General features: G+C 41.2%; 1 protein-coding gene across 4 annotated transcripts in view; it reads right to left on the reverse strand.

Moving 5' to 3' along the window:
- scrib (scribble planar cell polarity protein) overlaps positions 1–18,307 on the reverse strand; it is a 137,569-nt gene that overhangs the window by 25,217 nt on the left and 94,045 nt on the right. For 3 of the 4 annotated variants that reach the window (XM_041247630.1, XM_041247629.1, XM_041247628.1), the window contains 8 exons: positions 17,883–17,999; positions 17,369–17,557; positions 16,584–16,703; positions 16,399–16,455; positions 14,148–14,204; positions 12,944–13,024; positions 5,537–6,037; positions 713–784 (listed from right to left, as the gene is read on the reverse strand). In XM_041247630.1, the coding sequence (XP_041103564.1) occupies positions 713–784; positions 5,537–6,037; positions 12,944–13,024; positions 14,148–14,204; positions 16,399–16,455; positions 16,584–16,703; positions 17,369–17,557; positions 17,883–17,999 (1,194 nt within the window). The remainder of the gene's footprint in view (positions 1–712; positions 785–5,536; positions 6,038–12,943; positions 13,025–14,147; positions 14,205–16,398; positions 16,456–16,583; positions 16,704–17,368; positions 17,558–17,882; positions 18,000–18,307) is intronic. The other variant, XM_041247631.1, reaches the window with a different exon arrangement.

The following is an 18,307-nucleotide window of genomic DNA, read 5'->3' on the forward strand; positions in this document are numbered from 1 at the left end:
AATCTCAGGAGACCACTGATCACAAGGCCACTGCAGCTCCAAGGCTAGTTTATTTAAAGAATCTGCTTCTATTGCACCAGTATGAAATGGAAGGGAAAAGAGTAACAGCTGGCTTGATCATATGGTTACTACATGTGAGGTTTCCAATTTTTAACCAGGGTGGGTGGATCTATTTTAATAATCCTTAAAATAGAGAGGTGACTGATTGGAGTTCTGATCTCACCTAAACAGTTAATTACAGGGTCTAAGTCTAAAATGAGTGAGTGAGCGATACAGCCGACGTCAAGCATTGTATCCAATTTTTCTGAAATGTTTTCTCAGTAACTATGTGGGGATCTACAATATCCAAAGGAGCATGCCACTATTTCAACACCTCACAGCTGCAATGGCTCCGAAACAGACTTCAGACTTGCTTCCACAAGTTTAGCACAAATAAAACTGGAATGGTATAGAATGGTGATACATGTCAAATGATCTAAAGTCAAGTTCCTTCCATTAACAGTGAACCATGTCCATGCCTGTATAAGCTAAGATCCACAAAACCTAAATACTGGCAAGGCTTTGGCAATCCAGACTTCATACACTGATGTGTCTACTGCAGTCAGTCCTTTGTCCAGACCTTTAGTGTCATAGTGCTCACGTAGTGTGTGTGCACTGCTGCCCATCTCAGACACAATGTCTGTTCATGATGTTAATGGAGTGCTGTACTTACTGCCTGTGTGCTGGGGGAGCAGGGGGCTTCCCAACTGGTGCTGTTCACGCCAGCAGGCTCGGAGGAGGGACCCTGTCACAAAGAAAAAGAAATATAAAATACAAACATAAAACAAGGTTGCATAACCCTCTTCCCCCATGAAGAATTGTTCATTATAAACTAAGCCACTTGCATCAGACCCACACATTTTTATTAACTTATATGTACTAGTCTCGATGAGGACACTAGGTTAGGTAACTTTGTATAGTTTTAGAAAAATCTATAGTGAATGACCTTCACAAAAATATAAATTGTTGAATTTTTCTTCTTTATTTAATTAATATTTAACCATAAAGAGATGGTACTTGCTTCATTTTTTTTCTTACTTTATTAAATGGTATTTTGTGCTTGTGGTTTAAAAAAAAAAAAAAAAAAAAGTATTTACAGGTGTTTCTTCATAGAGTTATCCAATTAACTACAAGTTCAGACAGCAAATGACCAGAATAAAAAACGTTATTATAACCCTGGTTCCCTGAAATAGAAATATAACCACTACCGAATGGGTATTTACCTCCTAAAGACCTGAATCCTGAATATTGTATATCAAAGCTGCTCAGCAAGCCTGTGATGCAGTCGTGGCCCGCCCCCGAGGGCACATAAGGGCTGTACTTGCAGATCTCAGCATCATTTTTCCTTCAAGCCTGCTGCAATCATAAATGCAACGACCTTGAAGATTAATGATTACATTTTATTTCAGGGAACCAGGGTTATGATAATAACCCAACGTTCCCTTTCAAGTACGAAATGTAACCATTACTGAATGGGTGAGTGCACCAAAGCCATCACAAGGGCAAGACTGCAGACAACTGGAACACTACAAGGCTAAGGTGAAGCCTGCCCTGGCGTTACCATTCGAAAGCCCAGTAACAAAAGTAGCTAGGGTGAAAACATTTGAGGGAATTTCACCTCTATGCTTGTGTTGTAAGGGTCGAATGGGAAATAACGCCCTAGTTCCAAGATCAGGGTTTTGAGGATCCACACCATAAAGTCCGTAGAACCTAGCAAAGGTGTGGGGAGCAGCCCACACTGCTGCATTGCACAGACTGAGCACCAAGTGATGCGATGTCCTTCATAGGCGGCTGAAGCTCTTTAAAAAACTGGACCGCCAGGAAGCTGAGCTCCTGGGGAGACAGAGTCAATTTTGACATGGCAAGCCAAATGGCTGGCAGATAGACCTTTAACTGTAGAGGGGGATTTCCCCTCATCAAACAGTTCCTGCAAAAATTGCAGTATTACTGTCATATGACAAGTCATGGGGTCAAACCCACAAGGCAGACACCACATTTGAAAATCGCTCCACATATACCCATATTGGGCAGATGTATTGCCTGCAGTGAGAGGAGGTTCTCGTGTGCCCAGAGCAAAAGCTTGCGGGTCACACAATGGAGACTGGGCAACCTGAGGCCGCCCTGGTGGTTGATGTAAGACACCACTGTTGTGTTGTCTGTACGGACAAGCACATGCCTTCCTTGAACCTTCTGCAAAAAATGCTGCAAGGCTGGGTAAACTGCCTGCAGTTCCAAAACATTCATGTGGAGACCCTGCCAAGGAGGGTTCTGGCCCCGGGCAGGAACAGCACCTGCCATGCTTGTTCTCAATAGGCAGACTGGCCTTGCATGTCTCACAGGGATAGAAGTTGGGCATGATGCAAGGAGCAAGCAATGCTGCGTACAGATACAGCTGTACAGATGCTGCCTCACTTGGCTTATAGATATGGGCCGGGTGGGTCAAGACCCAAGCAGGACCAGTTTGGTACTGGACCGGTGACTTATGCACCGCTCGATAGCGACGCGGTTCAGTACTGGTTTGATGTATTTGACACAGAGCTGGTACTGGTTCAGGACCGGTTTGGAACCTGGTCAGCACCAAGCCGGTTAAAATGGTTCTCAAGCATGCGCTTGGAAAAAGAGGCACAAAAACTCTCAGAAGCTGTGATTATCCAGTTTCTCCTTGGAGTGCTCTGGCCTAAGGCAGTGAGAATACCTGCTTCAACAGGCAGACTGGCCTTGCATATCTCACAGGGATAGAAGCATGATGCAAGGAGCAAGCAATGCAGTGTACATATACAGGTTGTACAGGTGCTGCCTCAATCTGCTTAAAGATATTGACCGGGTGGGTGAAGACCCGAGTGGGACTGGTTTGGTACCGGACAGGTGTCCTGAGCACTGCTCAGTAGTGGGCTGGAACCGGGACCGATGCGGTGACTTTATCGACGGTGCTGGGTTGGTTTGGTGCCTTTAGTACCGGGTCGGTACAAGGACGCCACTGGGTCAGTTCGGTGCCTTTAGCACCTGGTCAGTAACCTCAGTCCCGGGTTGGGAACAGGTCCACTGGTTCGCAGTCACCGTGGGTGGCAATGTACAGGTATGCCCACCTGTAAGCGCCACTGGCAAAACCACACTCAGTCAGTATCACACACAAAAGTGAGGGAAGCCAGCGTGTTAGAATAGACCAACAGCCTTCGCAATGGTGATGCTAAAACGCTGTCACGAAAATGGCATCAAGATACTGTGGTTGAATTGCAAGCCACAACTGAAGCGAGTATCTTGATCCTGCGCAGCGCTGCTGAGAACAGCAGCTGCTCTTGCTGCATGCATGCATGCTTAGTACCATGTTGCATACAGGCCTGCGTGTAGTATCTGTATAAAAAAAACAGCACATACACACACAAAGAGAAAGTACTTTCCTCAGTAAAAAACAGTAATTAAACATTTACATAAATATAAAACGTCTCATATGGTGCAAAAAAGCAAAAACGAGAAATAAAATAAGCTCCAGCCGGAGCTGTTCAGCCTGGGGGGAGGGGAGCACAAAGTCAGTCGACTTATGCTACTGGATCCGTGGGAATGAGCGAGTTGAGCAAGTGGCTTCACGCGGGGCACAAGACTGCAGTGGGACGTAACAAGCAACAGGCTGTAGTGCACACAATACATGTAAATTAGTAAAAACTATTACAGCAATTAGTTGAAATATTACATACAATTTGTGTAAAAACACAATATATTCAAAATATATACCGACAGAAACAACAATGTACTTATCTGAACAAGGCTCTCCGATCAGGTCAGTCTTAAAAGAAAAAACGGCACAGAGATCTGTAAGCACAGTTCTTTTGTGCCCTCGGGGGCGGGCCATGACTGCGTCACAGGCTCTCCGAGCAGCTTTGATATACAATTGTCAGGACTTGGTCTTTATGAGGTAAATACCCATTTCGGTAATGGTTATATTTCATACTTGAAAGAGAACCACAGGGTTTGACTACACCCGGGCGCCACTTTAAATTTACATTTTTAGAAGACAAGAGAACCAAACCATTGCAAAATCTCATTAGGACCAAAAATATATAAATCTAATGCATAAAATAATCAACCTGGGAACCTTACATTGCGCATCAGTCAAATTTCTTAAATAGGTTACATTAATTTCTGCTGTTGCACATCTGCTTAACACACACACAATTACAGTGAATAAAATCACCAGTTCAGTGTCACAAAACCGGTCTTTTAGATCAGTGTAGCAGGGAAACAGATCCATCACATACTGTATAATGGGTAGCAAACCACTATCTCCAAAACAGTTCTGGATTCTGAGCAGATTTGGACCGAGACTGCTTTTCAGTAACAGCTGGGCAGTGACTGAGCAGAAATGGCCCAGGAAGTATAAATGTAACAGGATATCCCAAGAATAAGGAGACATTGAGAACTTTCTTTTACCTAAAGTAGCAGCAGATACCGAATCATGATGCTTTAGCATGTGTTTCTCTCAAAACTGCACATTTGAGACATATGTAGCTGAACTGGAATTGTTTTGTCAGCTACTATTACTTACTGTAAATATTGTGGGAGAAATTTAATTATCAAAACGTCACCAAAACTCTGATTTGAGGATATCGATGCATTCAGGATTACAATGTATAGTAAGGATATCATTTTTTGTTCACATTGTATAGAATGATATTTCAAAAACTAAAACCTGTCAAATTCCCAAAACAGATCTATGTTAGTCACTTATGCTTCATTTACTGTACAGTATTTTTACCCATTAGTAAAACTGCACACAGACATGGATCAAAGCCTTGCCTCCAGTATAATACACACACACTCAAAACATTACCAGCTCTGAACTCCATGCAAGCCATTGTGAAATTTGTAAATAAAATGAATCTCAATTTACAGGCTGGGAAGGGGAAGGGGAAGGGGAAGGGGGGGGGCTTAAGCAATTAAAAGGGAAAAATAGATCATTCATGCCACAGATGCATTCATAACTTCAAGACGTGACCAGAAAATCTATGCAAGCTGACATGGCTGATGAAACATTTTGATACATTTGTCTATTGGATGAAGACAACTTTAGTTTTCTGCTTCAAACGCTGCACTTTCCATAAACAATGTTTTCATCACATTGAAACCACTTATACGGAGTAGGACAACACACTGACATGATTCCAAGATTCATACTGTTTTATATTTTCCCCAATCTAAAATTTCCTTTTTTCACACAAAGAACACAAAAAGCAAAATGAACCAACAGATTTGGGCATTATTGGGAGAATGATACACAAGCAGTACAAGCCAATTCTCTGCAAAAAAAATAAAAAAAATACAGTTTGGATTACTGTAGAAATTGATCACCAATGTAAAGCATTTAAGAAACAAGGAAACATACCATGCCAAGTGCTTTAGTGGAAGGGCAGCAGTGGTTTACTATTACTTTTTTTTGTAGGGTAGGGGGTAATGCATGCCAACAGCAATTCACACAGAGAGCACACGCTCAGTGACATCTTGCCTTAGTGTACAGGCTGGTCTGCAGCAGGCCCCGCTTTCCATAGCCGACTGGCGGTCCTGAAAGAATCTGAGCTTCGGCGGGCTTGCCTTTCCCCTTCTGATTGGCTATGAGAAAGGGGTTATTGCTGAAGGAAATGGGCTGCGAGTCCACCAGACTTTCTTCCTCTTCCCCCTCTTGGGGAGGGACTTCATGTTTCACTATGGGGGGCGACTCTTGCATGGGAATGTGGGAAACCGCTGTCTTTTTAGTGGCAAACGTGACCTGAGGCTCTGGTGTATTTTGGACTAGCTTGGCTTCCACGACTGTGTTCTGGCATGGGATGCAGACAGGCAGGGCTGCTGGGTTCAGGATTCGAGACTCAGTTTGAAACAGGCTCCTCCGAGAGTTCCCCTGCCCCTGTCCAGTGAGCTCCCCATTTCTAAACATTAGTGGGTCTAGAGAAGAGTTGTTGGCTGGCTTGGGTGCCTCCATTGTGACAGAATGCGTACCACAAGGATAAAGCTGAGGAAGAGTAATAAAGGGTTAAAAGAGACAGTCAGAGACAGGGCGTGATATAGAAAGGAAAGATTGGAAAGGCAGAAAAGAAAAAAGGAAACTGAGTAAAATGAAAAAAAAAAACAACAAAACATAAGGCAGGAAGACTGAATACTGGATCAGGTTCCCCATTCACAAGATGGCGCCCACTGTGCTCTTCTAAATGAGAAAGTGGTAGTCCGGTCTGACATATGGAGGGTGATGAATAAGTCAGAGCATAAGAGTAAGCAGTGGAATTCCGAAAACTATATTGCATTACACGTCCCCACATGTAACACAGCAATAATGATCCAGGAACAGATTTTTTTTAAAATCACTCTTCCTGCAGTGATTTAGAGGACAGATCTCAAACCCCAGTACACTAGAGCGCCCCTTTTGAAAAGAGCTTTGAAACAGTTCAGTTATAAAGTGTAAAAAGTTGTCAGGGTTTTAACAATTAATAGAAAAATTACAGGTACGTTATTTAAAACAGTTGTAGCAATACGTGGGAACGGATAACACTATTTTTCGGAACCCTGCTACTTACTCTAAGGCAAAGGCACCCTTTTTTTTCGTTGCTGTTTCTTCGTGAAGGGAACCATTCTAAACACCTTGTGTAGTCAGTTTCCGATGCCTTTGTCCTGTGACTTATTGACCGTTTTCAGTGCATACTTTGTGTGTTTTTAATATAATGAAATCACTTAAATCTGTAGCAGAAAAGAAAAGACATTTGAGACTACTGAAGTGACCATAAAAGTCATGCTGCTGGAGAGATTTAAGAATTCAGAATAGCGCCAGCTAGAGCTCTCAAAGCAGGGAACTGACAGGCTGGAGACATGGCAAGGCAGCTGGGTGGTCCCATGAAGATAAGTCACACATGCTGCCACTAACCTCACTGGTATATGGTGTGACCACACTTACCCGGTGGGAGCTGGCCAAGACCAACAGTGTGACAGCCTGCGCGTGAAATACAGCTTCGATCTCAGAGGCTCACACCCCTCACACACAACTGCTAAAGGCAGCATTGGCACTGCATTTGTATTACAGAAACAATAGCTCTGGTATTTTAAATAGAAACAGGGGACTATCTTTTAAAAAAAAAAAAAAAAATTATTAAAAACAATATTCCAGCGTAGTTACACAGGAACAAAAGAAATGACAAAAAAAAAACCCAGCACGGTTACTATCTCCTACCCAAATTTGCATTAACCTGACTGCCCAGTCAGTACCAGTACAACATTTTGTATTCTTAGAATGAAGAAAGAAAAAATCACTAAGGCTCTCTGTTTGTTACCTTCCAGGACACAACAGCTTAAGTCAGACATATTTACTGGGTTGTTTAGTGGGTGTGATGTCCTAAGCTTAAACAATAAGGAACTCTGTCAGACTAGCTTGGAGTATTTTAGGCTTTTATATGTAGCAGTAGAGTATAGAAGCTCTTTGAAATAAAGATGAAAGGGCAGTCCCTTTACAAAAGCTTACAGCAGTATTTTTGCACTTTTACCATGCTTCTCCAATGGTTATACTATGCCTTTACCACAGTTTACCCTGGTTTGCCAGGTTTATTAAAAGGCTTCAACATACCTCTCTATTCTTTAAAATGCTAACAAAAGCTTTACCATGCTTCATTACACTTTGCAGGCTTTTACTATGGGTCAAACTGCTTGAAACACACAATTAGTTACCTTTTTTTTTTTTTTTTTATATTTTAAAAAGTCTGTGTACCATTAACTGTCCAGGTTTTCTTTTGCCTTGCAGTCTAGTGCACACAGAGCACTGTAGAAAGCCTATTTCAAGTCTCAGATAAGGCTGTCTGTGAGCACTGTGCTATGCACACAGGTTCAGACATGCATCAGTTTAGCTAGGAATCACTTTGTCCGTCATCCATGTTCATCAAATCTTATGGAATTGGCAGACAAATACGTTCACTTTAAAAACTATTACACTAAAGAGCAAAACACATGGACAGGGAAGAAAAAGGGACAGGATGCAAAATATAGTATTAAAAAATAGACAAAAGAAATTTTTAAATTCATGAACAGAATGAAAGAAAAGGAAAAGACCTGTCATGCAGCAATCCCAAAATATAGCAGCCACCCTTAGAAAAAGCAATCTGAGTAAACAACTTACTGCGAAATAAAAACACGAACAGAGTCCACGCACACCTTTCAGCTCTGTCTCACACACAGCAACAAGGTGCCAAGACTTTGCACTGTACTGCTAGCCTCTGCTGCAGGCACAGCCCCCCACAGGCTCCCGGCAGGAGTTAAAAATAAACTGTGACTGCTGGGGTGTCAGCTGTGCAATAACACCCAACCTGGATTCCTGACCCCCTCTCTCCTCCCCACACAGGCACTGAATCACCCAGCCAGTCAGTAATCATTAAACTTCATCAAATCGCATATTTTCCCTTACTTATTACAAACTACCAACAGAATACGATATGGATGCGTTTGTTAGATGTCTGTTCACACCTCCTTAAAATCTCACATCATTTTTTCAGAAATACTGACATTTTTCTAATTCTACAGGTTTTCGATTCCCTGTCCGTTTTGGAGTTTGCTTGTTCCAGTTTTCTTATCTGTTGTCAAGACGCTAGCTTTTCTTGCCTTTCACTTTGCTTTACAATGCAGACATAAAAACAGAACAAACAAAGCACATAAAAAGGGATGGTGGCTACTGCTAAACATCAACCAGAACTCACAAATCAGACCATCCCAGCCACAGCCGCGAGAGCTAAACTTCACAGCATCGAATCGAGAGCATTTACTGGTCAAAGATTAAAATGATTTACAATCATTAAAATGAAATTAAATACTACTCCACATGTTTACCGGCATGTGATATTTTGGCCCAATTTGGCCTTTCAGCAAATTTATCTTTGCAAACAGTTACTAAAGGACATGTTCTTGTACTACAAGTGATAATAGAATGTACTACATTTGAAACAAATATAAATTTGAGGTTTTTAGCACAAGTATACACCACCATGTTTTAGTCTGTTTTTTCAGGTTACACATAGTTTAGAATTTATTTGTCTTGCACTAAAATGCTTAGAGTATAGTAAAAGAAAGCATCCTTGTTGCTACAACCAGTGATCACACAAAACACGAACAGCTAGAATGATAGCAGAGACTTGCAGGAATTCTTCATGCTTTCCTCCTCCCTAGCCTACTCCAGCCAGATTCCTCAGATACTGACGGCTCTGGGCAGGTGCACAGTGCATCCGAGTCTACTGGGTTGGAATTCCTCTGCCTGCCATGTTACACACACACACACACACACACACACAAAAAGACGTGTGACACTCATACACATTGACCTGGCATTTCATGTTCAAGGGGCGCTCAGCACTCACATTCCTTGGGGCCCCTCCAACACTAGGGTCTACCCCCACACAGAAAATATTTCAGATATGTGTCCCACTACTTACCTCCCTCTCTCGACAACTGTTGACTAATATTCTTTCATGACAGATCACACACATATATATATATATATATATATATATATATATATATATATATATATATATATATATATATATATATATATCTAATATAAAATGTACATACTATAAAGATAAGGGCTCGCTAGAGATGTTTGTTTTCTTCTCATTAAGTGGTATGAAAAAAAAACTAAAAAAAGAGCAAGCATGACAGCGTGAGAACGATACAACTGTTGAAAGCATCTTTTTCTTTTTAAACATTAAACCTAAATAAAAAGACATTTAAATACTTGTTGGAGGCTGGTGTAAAATGGTGACAAACAATAAAAGCTATTCTAAGATCAGACAAATTACATGTTTGTATCAACTGATTGGGGGGAGCTGATTAGGGTCACACTATGCACAGAAATGTGACCTTGTGACTGATCCACGGTGAGGCTTTCTTGTTAAAAGTGCACAGAAAGAGAGGCTCTTTCAAGGGATTAGAGTTCAACCAGATTGTGCTCTATTTCTAGAGGAATATGAATTGTCAACAGATTCTATTCCAGGGCTACACCAGCATAGATGCTACAATACAGAAAACCACATATGAATGTATAGCAAGTCTATAAAGATGTCCTTCACTAAGATATTTGGAGTTGGACACCTGTATTTTGCCATTGTGGCTTGTGTCATTGCTTGGGGGAGGTTGCAAAATGAATAGTAAGGTGTAAAGCTGCAGTTAGAATGATTGAAATACTAGCATAGGGACAGACCACCAAGGCTCTCTCATGTCCAGTCCATTATTAAATGATCGATTAAGTCTTTATTCCATGGCCAGTTACATTAAAAACCTCTAGTTACGTTTCTTCTTAGTTTTCCACTTGGAAGTTTCTTGAGGTTAAGGGTGTTGCCGGTATCAACTCAACATACTTAAATTGTATCTTGAATCATGGAAATATATCCAAGATTTTGTTCTGAAACCAGCCACAGATCCTAAAAGTACAAATTCATTTTTAGCTCACAGAGTAAAACACAGAGTAGCAGAATGCTTCCTCAAACTGGTCAGCCTACCAACACCCTTATAATTCATGTTTTATAACACTTCTCAGCACCCCTTCACTCGTAACTAGGGGTCTACTTTAATCAAGGTAAATTTATGTATTTTTTACGGGTAGGCTGTGTAATAAAATTAGGATTTTGTGGACATTTTGCAGACCGGTTTAAACATTATATAACCCTAAGTAAACAGTATTTCAGAACACTGTAAAGCCTAAAAATAGTGGTACTTGCTTCCTTACTAAACAGAGTGCTGTCATTTGTTAAAGGCAAGCATGCAACATCCCCCTGCAGTTGACTTGCCCATACATTGAGACTGCACGTCTCCATCCATTGAATTGGTTGGAAGTTAATGGCAAAGCTTTCCAAGTCATACAGATGTGGAAATCAATTAGAAACAGTCCCAAAGCTTGTTTACCCAAGGGCATCTGGCATACTTTAGTAAAGACAATATATGCAGCACGTTCGCTGTCATGTTATTTGTCCCATCCAATAATTTATTTTATTAGTACCTTGTTAAAACAAAGAAAACGTGGCTATTCAGGTCTAAAATTCCTACTGTGAAAAAGTAAGCAGCAGGTTGAAGCGAGGTGGCTGTGCTGTAGTACTGATTTAACTTGCTGATAGTTTTTGTCTGGGCTGACCTTCCAGTTTGGTTTCTGAAAGCTGTTTATTTTATGTTCTGTTCAGCAGCCTCTGTAGTATTCTTTTGTTTAATGTGTGATTCTGAAGCTAAATAGGGATCGCTCGATTTCCTCCAAAGACACATTAAGATATGCAAAACAATTACCTCCACCTGCATGTACAGTTTTCTTTCGGAAATATCTTGACACGATCAATCACTGAAATATATTTTCCTTTTTTTGCTTTGTCGTTCATTTCTACTTTTAACTCCAATGCTGAAAACTAGATTTTGGCAACCTAAATCAAAACAATGCAGCACTGACTTTGTCCCACCCTCTACTGCACAGTACAGGTCACAGAAAAGCAGTACAGATGCACTGATAGGCTCACTAAAACTTTGTTGACATTTGATAGTAAACAAGAACTTGAAACACTCTGGAGAATTTTTTTGTAAATGTTATTTGTCTAAGGACATGTTTTTTTTTTTTTTTTTTTCTGAAGTGCAATGCACACAGGACAGCGAAGGAATAAAAAAGGGCTACAGAAGGAAGACACGTAGTTTGCGCCGCTTGCATTATGCAGTAGTTAAATTTAAACAAGGTTTCTTTTTTTTTTTCTCTCCATACTTGTCCGGTATGCACTGGCCTCTAAAAAAGAGGTGAATTTCATGGGTGACCCCTCAATTTCCACGATAATCCCGATTTAGGTAGACCCCTACTCAAAGTCAGCCAGCTTTTGGTCACACTGCACTCTGAAGCTGAATGATCGACACTTGGCACAAGCATTCTCTTATCGCGACATTTTTCATCTTGTCAGCTTAGATTCTCTGTGTATTTGTATTGTATCCCAAGCACATAGTTGACTATCCCTTTAACACACCAAGTCCTTATGAAGTTGCACTTTTCTTAAACCAAAGGCAATGCATTGAAATTTCCTGAAGACGAAGATTACCTGTAATATGGTTTCTTCGTAGGAAGATGAACCCCACACAGAGTGAACTTCTGGTCTTCATTTTGCTTGGGTCAGAACAAACAGCTCTCTAACCCAGAGATCATTGCAATATATTCCTTTTTGGCACCAAAGTCGGTATCCTTCCCCCATAAAACCCGTTCCAGATAAGCACTGTTGTCCAAATTTCATAAAAATAAGACAGGGAGAAAAGGAGGGTGGGATATCGTTGTGTGGAGTCCATCATCTTACGAAGAAACCATATTACAGGTAATCTTCGTCTTCTTACCTCGTCTGATGAACTTCACAGAGTGAACTATACCAAAGCATGTATACAAGAGGATGGAAGGTTACATATTAGGATGTCACAAATAACACTGAGTGAGGAAAGGTAGGTTGAGAACAAGACACATCTAAAAATGATAAATATTTAATAAAAGTACTGAAGGAGGCCCAAGTCGCAGATGTCCTGAAACAATGCTCATCTAGAACAGGATTTTACAGGGGAAGGATACCAACTTTGTTCTCCTGACCCAAGTTCAGACATGGTAAGAAACTCTATTCTTGTAATAAGATTGAACTGGTTCTTCCCTGGTTCATTACTGGGACAAAAATACATCTTCAGTTCTATATCTACCATTTAAGCTACTTAATTGCAACACCAGATCAGATGTGCTTGGACCAATTGGCTTGAGTTGAACTGAACAGTAAATCAGCCATTACCATATTATCACAACTCCGGGTCACACGATCAGTCACCTGTAACTCTGGTCATAAATGGTTTAGTTTGTGCCCGCAGCTGTTTGGTGCTCTGGTATAAAACTGGAAGCACTTACCCTGCTGACTTTCTGTAGGCTGGTGTTGGGAAGGGCTGCAAGGGTTTTGTAGTCCAGTTTTAGAGGCCCTGCGCTGAAACTCTGGGAAAACACACAACAACATGTGAGAGAGGGGAACATGTCCAAGGTATCGTGCGTCGCAGGAATGAAGGGGTCCTACTGTACGACTGCATGAGCCTCCAACAGACCCAGGTGGAGGTTTCTGGGGTTTACTCAAGGGGCACAGTACTGTTGAGCAGAGCCCAAACCAACTCCAGCTACCAGCACAGGATACCTAGATTTTGAATGGCAGCTTGGACGAAAGTACTCAAGTGCCGGATGATTGGACAGGTAGTTTACTTTCAGGAAAGTGTTTCAAAATGGGCCTTGTTGCTTAAATCTGGCTACAAGTGAAATGAAAATCTGAGGTTTTGACTTCAGTGGAAGGTAATTCACATCATAAAACCTCCACTCTTTGGCACAAAGGATCGTATCTGCTCTGGGAGTTCCAGGAGGGAATGGTAGAGGGGACTCAGAAATAGGGGCTCAGTGACTAACAGATACTGAACCATGTCTGGCTGTAGCCAGAGCCATTGGCCTTCTCCTTTTACAAGCACTAGAAGTATATGAAAAACAGCAAGAGGACAACATTGAACTCTTAACTTAAAAAACAAAAATAAATTAAAAAAATAAATAAAATCTCTTTCCTTCAAAAAATACATTAGTGAAATACTGCATTACTCAACAAACTTTGCTCAGAAAGTGTGTCGATTTTAAAGGACTGTATTTTATGTATATTTTTTTCAAATACAATAATCTTACCACCACCACTATTTGCATAGTTTGTAGTTGGTAGCATCAGTCCAGGGGGAAATTCCAAAACACAAAAGTTTAGGAACAACTGCAATAATGCAATGGCCCAACTACCAAAATACATATATTATATATTTTTCTTAAATGTAAAATTTCCGTAGCTATGCTCGTACAACAAATAAAACAAATATACTGAGGAGTTAGCGCTTGTATTGTTATAACATTCCCTTATTAGATCAGTAGCAGCAGTCGTAGTAGTACTATTATTATTATTATTAACAGTAGTAGTAATAGTGAGTGGCGTTAAACAAAAGTTGCATCAAGCCAGAAAAGCAGAGACCCTGAAGCCTGAGAGCAGAGCAGTCAGTGTTCCCAGCAAAGCTTCAGGGAGGTAAAGACAGGAGCTCCTCACCTCAGCCTCCTCCTCCAGCAGACGGTTAGCCTCCTCACGCTCCCTGCGCATTTGCTCCTTCAGGAAGACACAGAGTGAGGGCCAGGGAGGGGAGAGAAAGCACCAAAAACACAGGAAAGGCAGCCAAGGGGACAGGGGAAATGTTTGAGAGGGAAAGAAAGAAAAGGGAAAGCCATTCTGTTACAAAGAATACAGGAGACAGGTATGAGACAGGAGAAAGGAGGAATATACTGTAGCTAGACTTCAGCAGTGTGGATCTCTCTTCCAGGGAAAGATGTGCAAGATTATAAATCAATCATTTAAAAGAGATTTGAAGGAACATGCCATGCCAGGAGTGGGTAAGTTAGGAAGGATAGGGTCAGCAGTACTGCTTTGCTTCATCCAACTAATTCAGTCCGGAGACTTTACTTACTGAGACAATAGAGACATGTCTCACTCATAACACAATGGCTCTGGAGCTGGGGTCCTGTGTACGGATGCTGAGAACCCGAAAAACACCCACTTGTATTTTTGTAAAACACAACTTTTTTTTCTAGATTGTTTTATTTCTACCAGGCAAAACAATTGTTAAGTCAAGCTACAGGCCTAGCTAGAGATGTTTTAAGCGGAGTCAACGTCATGCATGCCAGATTGTAACGCTGTCAACAGCCCATTAAAACGCCCCTGTGAAAAACAACTGTCTGACAATACAGCCAGAACTTTCAATTTTATAGGACGTGCTTACAGTATGTTTGTCTTGAAACCTACCCTTAGATAAGCGGTAAGAAAGAACTGGTCTTACTAAAGACTGAAACCACATTATAAAAGATCTGTGTTTTGCTTGATACTTCCGTTTACCCAGCAAGCTGAGATCCACACTCATTGATTGAATTAGAACGATGCTGGGGGTTGAAAGCAGCACCCATGGCTGTTAATGGGTTAAAACACCACATGCTTCAGTCTGTTCTATAACGAATGAGAATCAACATGGCAGTCGTAGTTAAATGGACAAGATGAACTAGGATGATGAAATCAAATATTTAAGAATGCGTTTTTTCACAGATCCATTTTATGAATAACACAAAAGCTGGAGTGCACACAGATAGAAGGGAGACAGAGTGTATCAGCACTCAAAACAGTAAGACTACATAATTTACATTTCTTCTAATTGTTTAAGTATCCTAATAAAGAATGTTTCATATTGACAAACCATTCTGTGGTCGTACTGATACTTCCATCCAAATAAATAACTATATTTAGGCCTTATATTTAGGGCTTCTGTTTTTTGGTTTTTATTAATTTCATTTTTCCTGTGCTTATTTTTAGCTATTTCAGTTTTATGTAAAGGTCATGTTTTTTTTTTTTAAACCGAAAATCAGAAGCCCCAATTATATTACACCATATCGCAATGGCATCATATTATTGCTGCCACCTGCAGGCTAAATTCGAAATTGCAATGACCAATTTTTGATTTGGCGATTAGAAGTTACACAGTGAGGGTGCTTGAAACAGGACATGGTTTACTGTCACTGTCTACACACAAATCAGACAGCAAACAGATGAGAAATGAACTGCTGGGCTTGTCTCATTAGGACACTGCAACTTAGACCCTTAAAGATCACATGTTGGTAAACAACCAGAAAGGCCTGTTACTTTTGTTAAATAGCCATCCATAAACAAACAAGTTAAAAGAGAAACTTTACCAATGTGTTTTAAAAAATACATCCTAGAAAAATTACACAATCCAGATCAAGATAAACTGTGATTGTGTGTGTGTGTGAGAGAGGGGGGGGGGGGGGGGGGGGCGACCTTTGGTGAGATGTTTAGTACCTAGTGATGACTACTTGAGAATGCACAACTGTTGCAGGACATTTTCTGGATGTAGATGGCATGTAATGATGCAGTAAAGGGTATATTTCACAAAGATTCATACCAAGGCTTAAACAAGTCCAATATTCTGGCCTTTGGACCAGTACAACACTGAGAAGTTGGTCAAAACATAAAAGGTTCAGGTTGACATTTTGAGCTTTGTAGCACACCTTGACACACAGTCTTTAGGCACAAATCTAGCTTTTAATAACCCTCTACCACATATATAAAGGGCAACCAAGAAGAGCCCTTCAGATATTGAATGTCATCAGTTGGTAAGGAGGTATGTCAGAGGGCTTATTAAGGAGTATCTTTTACAAAAGGCTTCATCCTGTAGCGTTGCAGCCTCTTTGTGAATATACCCCCATGGATGGGAAATGGAAGGTGGGTTTCTTTCTCTCACCACTTTCTCCAACTCCTCTTTCTCCCACTGCGTAGACTCCCGCACCATCTCCATTTCCTAGTTGGAAAAAAACAAACATAAAACAACCTATTCAGTAAAAGGTGATCATTCCCCCCCCCCCCATTTTGAAACAATACTTTAGATCATTTGAGTTGTTCATTCCTATTTAAACGTCATACCCTCACCTTCTGTATGATCTCCATTTCCTCTGGACTGAGGTCCCTGTCGATAGAGGAGATACTTTCCATGCTGTTCTTCCGACCAACGCCAGTGGCAAAGGGGTTAGCGATGACACCAGGGGACGCCTGGGGGAATACACAAACACAGATCAGAGACAAGGAGATACAAACAGCGTGTGTGTGCGAGTGACTACAAGTTTGGCTGCTTAACAGTCAAACATTGTAGAAGTCAAACATAGTGGAATGCGTGGACACCGTACATACTGTGATGGTTAGCCTCGATTCCCTGTGCTTTGTATGATAGTTACACTTTTCTGCTGGTTCTGTGACCTAGTACCAATATGTGTGTCACATGCCTTAACTCTCATGCTGCCAACAGGGGACCAGAAATCAATATAAAAGTACAGTAAGCTTCCTACTGACGGCTGTAATGAAAGCCAGCTGAAAGAAAACACTGCTTCAGTTTCCAAAATATACGTTACTTAAAGAAGTAACTTCAAATGATGTTTACCATATTTCTGAGTGGTTCCTATTGCTCTTGGTGACATTTGGTGATCCAGCCCTTGTTACATATCTATGACAGGCAACTAGAACTGCAGAGCACCTCCTCAACTCAGGTAAAAACACTAACATGGAATACATTCAAAAGTAAAAAACTATATCTGAGTAATCAGAACCTCTCAGAACGATTGCAAACACGATTGAAGCTGTATTTTGAAGCTACTATGTCCATGATCAGGAATTAACCATAAAGAAAGCAATATATGTGCGTGTCTGGCCCCAGGGCTCACATCGATGACACCGGCGTCTCTGGGGTCGAAGCCGTCGCACACCAGCACAGCCAGCGTGTCTCCGATGCTCCGCAGGATTCGCACTGCCTCAGTGTGAGTCATTCCCAGCAGGCTGTGGTTGTTCACCTCCAGGATGCGCATTCCCACTTTCAGCCTGCCGTCCCGGGCCGCCGCGCCGCTCGAGCTCACCTGCAGAGGGCAGCACCCACAGCGTCAGGGGAATAGCTGGAGCAAGCATTGCATTTCTTTTCCCATCTAATGAACACAACATGGTGGTCACCTCACCTCATATAGAGGTTTTCTACTTTTAGAAAAACTCAGGAGGCCCAATTTTCCAATGTAGACAAAATTGCCAATTTAAAATATTTACTCAGGAAGGGGCCATTTGCCTTTGACTGGCCTATAGGGGGACATTTAGGCCTGTTAAAATAAAACACTTATGAACCATCCTCCAGCATAACAAAAGCAGCAGAGCAGGTGGTATGTATTCCAGTGAGAGGCAGTAATGCTGTACCTTTGAGATGAAGATGCCCTCGTCGGAAGGGTCAAAGGGGTTCCCAGCGTGGCCCTTGGCTCCACCTCGGATACTGATCCCCAGCTTCTCCCCAGGTAGTTTCTCAATTGAAATGTCCTGTCAACCAGAGAGAAACAAGACATTCATAATCTACAAAGCCACAGAGCAGAGGCTAAAGGACTGGTAGAATCAAGAGAAACAAACTTGAGCAAAACAATTATAACCTAATTGTCTGGTACAGTGATTACAAAACTTTCAGCATTATACTGACTGCTGAAAAAGAACCATAGATGCAGAAAAAACAGATCTGAGAAAAAGATGAGAAGATTCCTGAGCATGTTAATTTATAGGAATTACTATGTGTACTTGTATTTTTCCTAACAATTGGTAATGTTGCTTATATGAAGACTAGGGTATGAAAGTAC

Source organism: Polyodon spathula, chromosome 4 (genome assembly GCF_017654505.1).
Source record: "Polyodon spathula isolate WHYD16114869_AA chromosome 4, ASM1765450v1, whole genome shotgun sequence".
NCBI lineage: Eukaryota > Metazoa > Chordata > Actinopteri > Acipenseriformes > Polyodontidae > Polyodon > Polyodon spathula.